Source organism: Wyeomyia smithii, chromosome 1 (genome assembly GCF_029784165.1).
Source record: "Wyeomyia smithii strain HCP4-BCI-WySm-NY-G18 chromosome 1, ASM2978416v1, whole genome shotgun sequence".
Lineage (NCBI taxonomy): Eukaryota > Metazoa > Arthropoda > Insecta > Diptera > Culicidae > Wyeomyia > Wyeomyia smithii.
This window is the reverse complement of record NC_073694.1, coordinates 179,949,155-179,957,539: the sequence shown is the minus strand read 5'-3', so window position 1 is coordinate 179,957,539 and position 8,385 is coordinate 179,949,155. Positions and strand designations below refer to the sequence as shown.

The 8,385-nt window shown below is 38.4% G+C and overlaps 1 protein-coding gene across 9 annotated transcripts in view; it reads left to right on the top strand.

Moving 5' to 3' along the window:
* Window positions 1–8,385, top strand: part of LOC129726185 (heterogeneous nuclear ribonucleoprotein R) — a 118,550-nt gene that overhangs the window by 51,841 nt on the left and 58,324 nt on the right. For all 9 annotated transcript variants that reach the window (XM_055682966.1, XM_055682956.1, XM_055682976.1 and 6 more), the window contains exon 2: window positions 1,380–1,504. In XM_055682966.1, coding sequence (XP_055538941.1) covers window positions 1,380–1,504 — 125 coding nt within the window. The remainder of the gene's footprint in view (window positions 1–1,379; window positions 1,505–8,385) is intronic.

Genomic DNA, 8,385 nt, shown 5'->3' with positions numbered 1-8,385 from the left:
AACTAGACGAGCGAATCCACTGAAAACAGCAAAAATAAAAAATTAAGAAGAATAAATTCACGATGGCCGCCAAATCGCATTCGCGAAAAAAACGCACATTTTTGCCAACCGCACGCTTGTTTGTCTACGCGCTACGCACTCTATTCTACTATGCGACGGCAACCAACACACGCAGTTTGACCTACATTCGGGGCCCACGGTGGGATGCGAATTTCGAGGCCGTCACAGCCGCTCTCTGTCTGTCTGTGCGAACTGCGGCTGCGAACGCATGCCGGCCGCGCACAATTCGCATGCTACTACTCAACCGGACGAGAGGAAGTGAGGAAGAAGGGGGAGAAAGTGCGTTACGCAGGTTTCGCGAACCGCGAATCGCATGTCAAGCGGAGAGACCGCCACCGCCGCCACAGCGCGCATTGAAGATAGCGAAGAGAACCGCTGAGAGAATGGGAGAAGAGAGAGAACCAGCGCGCGATCAAATAGATGCGTGCGTGCGAATCGTAAATGTTACCTTCCTTCGAGACTGCATTGAGGAAGCGGAATCTTCACCCAAAAAGAAAATCGCTTGTTGTTTAATGTGGAAATGTTGGGCCTTTTAATGTTCGTCCTGAACACACAAAAATCGCGAAGGTACGCACAAAACGCAACCCGCGAGAATTCGCGAGTTAATTGTCTTTGTACGCTAGCGCGTGTTTGCGAAAAGATGCAGTAAAAAAGAAGTAGCGTAGGTAACAAACGGAGTGCCGAAGGAAGAAAAAAAAATCGCGAGTCGCTCTATCGCGGTCGGTGGCTATTTTTTGGCAATATATGCGTGTGGGGCTGGAATCTGCAGCAGAGCAAGTGGTGGTGCGTAAATTTCGCGACCATGGTAGATGTGCGGATTGCTTCTTTTTGGTTTTCCGTTGGTCCAGCTGACCGTGCGTATTAGAGAGCCTGCGCCCCGGTCGACCTTGAACCAAATATTCGCCAACTGGTCGGCCAGCGGCTGTGTTTACATTCGCAACAGAAGAGGGTCTGCATTTGTGTACGCATTTCTTTTTTCGGCTGCGTGAAGCTAATTTCTAGTTTGAGTTATGATGCGTCGCTTGGTAAAAGCGGTGATCACACGCACTGCCGTTGCGAGAGACTGTTTTCTCTCACTCTGTTACTCACGTTTTTTTTGACTCTCTGCTTATTCTTTCCGCGGTTATCATTCCCGTTTGCCATGCGACCGCTATTATGGTGCGTCTGCTGTGCCTGGATGCGATGGTTCCTGACCTCGCCCAAGGCGGTTGCGTGACGCAGCTATTCTCTTCCCCTTTGTAATAATGGTGCGACTTGTCAGTTACATTCTTCTGGTTACTATTTATCTAATAGAATGTTTTTTCTTCTTACATTTTCAGTAATGGCCGAAGGTAATGGTGAACTGGTGGAAGAAATGGCAAACCAGAAACTGGGAGAAGGCGCTGGCGATGGCGAACGGACAGAGGATTACAGTCAACTGCTGGAATATGGACTCGACAAAAAGGTGAGCTGGAATTTTGCTTTTGTTCTCTAGACTGCAAACAATTACTTTTTCGTACACCATAGCTGCAAGTTGGTAATAAAAAGTACTGGTACTCTTGATCTAATCAAGCAATTTATATACAAAAACCAATCACGCGTCAAAGATCCATAAATCACATATTTGGAAACCATGTCATCTATGCGATATATGGTTTATTTATGCGATATATGTTTTATATGTATGCAAATTAGACCTATTCAGTTTTTTTTTCGATTCAGTTAACCGAAACTCAGAACGCTGGTCTTTTTTTTTTTTGGGTGTCACCCTTTTCCCCCTGGGTGTCGCCCTCACCAGGTTGCAGTGAAACCATCGTGTTATCAAAAATTGTGAGAGTTAGCACGTTTGTTTCCAATTGCACTAACTCTATCATTTAAAAAAAAATTGGTAGAGATTATACTCTTAAGAGCAAATTTATATAATTTTCGAGAGTTAACCGCAATTTCTACCTAATTAATAATTATTCTTACGGATGTCACCTTTTTGAAGGTGACACGTATGAAAATAATCTTCATTGGTGTCACCCTCTAGCAGTGGTTCCCAACCAGGAATCCGCGAGAATTACGTAGAGGGGCCGCGAAGCTCTTGGCAAATTTGATTTCTAGATACCTCTGTGAAGGCGGGTTCTCAATTCTTTTGCGTACTAGAACTATAACGTAAAACAAATTGGACTTGCAGAACGATAAGAGACTGAAAAACCCAGCCTCGTATAGCAAAATTTGTACAGGTCGGACTCGATTATCCGGAGACTCGATTATCCGGAAACTCGATTATCCGGGATTTTATTTTTCTGGTGTCCGTTTTCAATTTTTATTCCGAAATTTTGTCTTTACCATTCCTTCTAGCATATTTGTTACCATTTAAGTCACTTCCGGCATGTTTGGGACATGTTCGAATTAAGTGAAAATAATCAATGTCCAATTCTTTTTTTCTTCTCAAAATTTTATCCCTTTTGCCTCAGAAATAACTTCTGGTTACGTCACTGCATCATACAAGTAAATAAAGAAAAGAAATATTTATTTTATGTTCGTTAATCGCAAAATTTAAGTATTTTTTGTGTGATTCGATTATCCGGAAAACTCGATTATCCGGAACGAAAATTTTTTTGATGTTCCGGATAATCGAGTCCGACCTGTATCTGAAGTTCTCCTGGGGGCCGCGAAGCTCTCTTACCTTCGCATAGGGGGCCGCGGAGCCAAAAAGGTTGGGAAGCACAGAGGGTAACACCCGGCGCGGACCGCCCCTCCACATCCCTGAAGTAATGCCTAATGGCGGTCCCGGGGAGACCAAGGCACAGTGGGGCGACTCCATACAAAGGCTGGCCAAGCAAAAAAAGTGTCGATTAATGCGACAAAAACTTGGTATTTGCATAATTTTGGGGCGCTGAACACGAATTTGGCATCCATTTTTTGTTTGGGGTCGTCCATAAAGCACGAAACCCAATTTTTAATATTTATTGGCACTTTAATCCTATTTGATAGAATTATATGATCTTTGACCACAAGTAGTGCCACCGGGCGTCTTCTCCTTTGAAAGAAAAATACGTAATTTATGGACGACCCCTCGAACTAAACAAATTTTGCCTGAATGTATATATTTTTAAATAAACTAAAACAACATAAGTAATACAAACTAACTACAAATTGAAAAAGTCATCATCATCATCTTCAGCTGTGATTGCTTAAATCTTGTGTTGAATTGTTTCCAGAAAATTTGATGTTCATTATACTTATCAGCAGGAAAAATTTCTTTCGCTGCAATTTTCATTTCTTCTAGTGATTTCCGATGTTTCATTGTTTCATATATGTTATCTTCCTAATCCGGTGTCTATGGTTGAAAGAGGTCATTTAAATACATGTATAACACCATGAATTGACAACTTACTATACATTGAATTAGGTGGTGCCGCTGAAGTTGAAGGCTCCATAATAGAATTCAACGTATTTATGAATTTGAATACCAAGACACTGGAATGACACAAATCTAAATGAATACGAAAAGATGCGGAGGGCGACGACTGTTTTTGTTTTTTTTTTCTCATAAAGCAAAATGTGTGCTTTACTTCTGTATGCAAACGAGTGCGAAGCAAAAGCAATCTTCAAACGGGCTATTGTTAGCCGGAGTTTGATGGTATGAATTTGCTGCTAGTATTTGACACTTCAATAAGTTTAGCGAATTTCATGATCATAAATTCAAAACGGCTGAATGTTTTTAATATTGTTTGAAATTTGCAGAAAGTGATAAAGTTTGACATAATTAAAATTTCATAAAGATTTGTTTACTGTTTTCTTGTTTACCACTTATTTTATAACTTTTCATTGATAAATTTTGTGATTTTTGCCCAAATTTATAATTATCCTTACGGATTGAGTACGATATCATGAATTTTCATTAATGGGGTATCATGGTCATGATTGAAATTAATCCTGGATGAAATTTCAACTTCAAAATTAAAAACTAAAAAATTCTGCTATCGCTTTTTTCACTAAAGTGACAATTTGCGCAGTTTTGCGCTACAGCGGACAGTATGCATTTGAAAGCTTACGTTTTTACCTAAATTTGAATGTAGTCACAACTGTGGCAAACTGCGGCAACTAAACTTTTAAGCTACTTTTCTACAAAAAATCACGTTTTTTTAATTTTTTTTAGAGTCAGGCCTACTATAACCAAATTTTACAATATCTAATAAAAAGGGTTTGTTCTGTACAATATTTACAGCAACTTTTCCTTTGACGTCAAAAAAATCCAAGCTATCATTGAAGCTACAGAGCGTTTCAAAGTAATATACTATTTTTCAAAAAAAAGACTAAAAACGTCAGTTCGCCAAGCTTTGAAAAGTCCTAAAAAATTCAGATTTCGTGATATTGCGCTCAAATTTTGGATTTAGACAAATGTTATAGCAATAAAGGAAAAACATTATGAAACAGCTAACGAAAAAAATTTTTTTTTGGCTGATGGCCAGCGATTCCCCACTGTGCAAGGGCTTTAGCTGTCCAGCTTAAGGTTGCTCAGCAAAAACACAATTCTATCAAACTAAAAAAAGTTAATATTTGGGTTAGAGTTTCATCCGAAACAAAATTTCTCATTTATTATATTGTATTTTTAAATTCAATTACTTTATCTTCCTGCCACTTATCATTTCTCCATGATAATATTTTCTTCTTGTCTTTATTAGTTTTTTTTTACAATCCAACAATAAGTTTTAATTTGTTTTTATTTTCTTCCTAATGTGAACGGAGAGTTGCATCCTGATATGTTGTTAGTGGATATTCGTGTGTTAGTTATATTTTACAGCTTAATATATATTTTACAGCTGAGGCCCAGGTTACATAATTTCCATTTTTATCGCCAAGCATCCCACAACGTCCGTTTCATATATATAACAACATCAAATGTAGGCTTTTTATCGTGAGTCGTTTTCGAGAACCTACCCTAGTTTGCTAAGGAATATTCTACTTCATTACTTACATTGGAGTGCCCTTCATACCTACATTGGTTCCAATTACTTGTATGGGAAAAAAGTGACCATAAAATTTTGACATTAAACCTTATACAAAATGCCCGAAAAAACACCCTTGCCAAATTTCAACTCAATCGAACCCAAAATGGAGCGGTGCAAAGCGATTGAAGTGTGGCCCTTAGAAATCCGAAAAATCATTCAAGGATTTTTTTCTTAGATGAAACCAGAGGAGATGCATTTTTAAACCATCTGGTTTAAAAAAAAAATCTAAAACCTAAATTTAGCCACCTTATTTTAGCCACCTTATTTTAGGTTCGATTACACTAAATTTTTGCACAGAGCTGTTTTTCGGGTTTGGTTGGCACCCTAGCCTGCTCGTCTAGGGACCCAAACTAATCTATCTTTTTCTGTTCAATGCCGCATTTTCACATGTTTGAAATCAAGGGTTTCGTGAGGAACCCGATCCAATAATTTTTGGACTAGTGCTAGACATTGGACCGGGTAGAGTCCGGAAAAGGGGCAATCCGGTCTGGTCTGGAGTCCGATCGAACCGGAACTTTCAAAGTCCGATTCGCTTTCCCAAATCTGGAAAAAAAATTCTTTTGATTTCCTTCACTGCTTTCGTTTCAAACTCATCTGAAACGCCTTGCTCGCCGTATGGGTTGATTTTTTTATTTGTAGTATATATATAACATTGTTTGATCAGATCAGATGGTTCTTAAAAGCGGGATTTATTTCATATGTATTTATTTATGAGATATTGGCATTTACATGTAATATCATAAGAAAATTACGTGAAGGGCAGTGCAAACGCTCCTCACCTTCAGATAGCTATGGAAAAAGCTTAATGTTGCGCGCTAACTGTTGTACACCTAAGTTTATTTTCACATAAGAAATACGTAGAGCAAAAAATCGGCGCAATGTGTCGTTTGCTCTCTTGAGAGTCTTGTATAATCTATGATAATAAGCATTGGTGTATTGCTTTGACCGTGGGTTTCGGAAATTAAGGTTTTTCAGGCAGTATTCTAGCAAAGTGGGTTTTAACACCGGATACTTTTTTTTAACGTCGAGTAATTTCAAATTAATTTTTTTTTCATGATCTGTACTTATCTCCTCGATGGATGGCTCTGTTTTTTAAGTGTTTTCCGAAAACATTTAACAGACATCATGAAAAAAATTTCTTGGGTTTTTGTCACGCAGTACCCCACTGCATCTAACTAAGTTTCCAAGTATCGATACCGAATTATCTCACTCACTAAAGTATTAATACTAGAACAATCGATCTATTTGTACCGAGCATTGATTCAAGTTTCACCATTGCTTAACAAACAATAACCTTTGTCTAAAACTGTGAAATACAACTAATAATAAAGCGTGCTAGTCAGATGTAGATTCCGATATTGAGCCTCTAGACTTAGACTTCGACACTGTTTCAGAAAAGACCAGCTACCATGCTCATCGACCCAGCCGGCAACCGAATTCGTTTATTCGAAATAATATTTAACTAAAAATTAGAGAAACAAACAACAAAACTCTTCAGCATATTATTTTGCATTATTCTGTTGTAACCAAACACTTTCCAACATGCACAAAAGATTTTATGATTGTTTCATTCGCTAAAATAAAGCTCTCGAAGACTGGCAACTTTTGTTCCAAGTCTCTGGACCGGTCTTCGGACCGGACTCCGGAATGGAGCTAATCGGACCGGACCCAAATCGGACCTTAACGAGCTCGTTCCGATTTTCGACCGGACCAGCCCCCGGACCCGACTTTTTGTTCCGATGTCGAACACTACCTATAGACTACTAGCACTGTCAGAAAAAATACGGTTTTTCTGTTTGCTGTAACGCGCTGAATGGCAGTACAGATTGCCATTACATTTGGCTGAGTTTAATACGAACTTTTATAAATAACTTCAAAAACATGAAAGCACCAGGAGATGATGGGATTTTTTTATATCCTCCTCGAACGACTTTCCGGATGCTCTTTAAATTTCTTGGTGAGAATTTTTAACAGATACTTTGAGTTAGCACATTAGACAGTATTTGGCATAAAGGTTTAATAGCTAAATGTCCAATTTCCGTTTGCTTCTTCACATCACAAAAACATTACAAAGAAATTTGACTGATCGTACTTTTAGGTTAACTATTTAAACGGTAAACCGCCTGTTAGAGCTGGTGTACCTCAAAGAAGTATCCTGGGGCCAATCTTATATATTATTTTAACTCATGATCTTCCGGATTTACCACCAGGAGGTGAGAAATCTCTGTTTTGTGGCGATACTTGCATTTCCGTAAAAGGAAAAAGCCTTCGTGTCATATGCAGTCGGCTGCAAAAAAGTCTAGATATAGTTTCATCATACCTGCAGAATTGGAAGATTGTGGTAGAACACGCGTATAATAAACTCTGAATAAATATTAGTAAATAAGGCTGATAGAAATTTCGAATTGGCAAAAAATAAATAACACCGAGAAGAAAAAAAAAGAAATATCTTTGATCAAAGTTTGTGTGCAAGTTATGACGTTTGTACTTGCACTCAAATAAATGTTGCAAAATAACACTTCATTATTATTATTATTTATTTCAGTTGCCTTTTGACGTCACTCTCGCTGTCACTGGACTTGTTCGTTGCTAAATAAAGCATTCATGCTGTCGGAAAACCAATAAAATGAACAAAACGGTTTGAGCTTTTTTTTCTTCCCCTTCCAATATTCAAAATTTTTGAAAGAGGGAGGGGGGGGGGCATAAAATGAAAATAAAATTTGTAACGGCCTAACTAATTCATCACAAAACATGATCCCTCTGTAAATAAATTTGGCTGAGTAGGCCGACTTCGAGTCACCACTTCGAATTTTCAAAAGCACAAGACTCGGAAATACTCATTGCGTTCCCTATGAAAATTCTATTTTATGTTTGCTTCACCACAGCAAACATAAAATAGCATTTTCACAGGGATCGCATTAACTATTTCCGAGTCTTGTGCTTTCGAAAATTCAAAGTGGTGACTCGAAGTCGGCCATTTTTGAATTCAGTGAGGTTTTACCTTAAAATGTTTGTCAGGTTCTGATGAGGAGAGTCGATCCAGTTTCCGCATTGAATGACCGTTTCAGCTTATGTATAAAAGCTATTTCTGAAGAGATCCAGTTTATTTCCTCGTACCGCTATTTTAGATTCAGTGAAACAGCCTGAGTATTCTATTGGAAGTTGCCTAGCTTCACACATCATTTCTTTGAAGAGATTGGTCGGAAAAGCTTTATTATATATCGAGCTGATTATTAGTAGAGGTTTTCCCTTTTTCTACCAGCTAGAGAAACTCCATACAACAGACGTAGTACGATTAAACTGTACTCGGCAGCGCGCTGGGTTTTTGCTCGTAAGCGTTTTC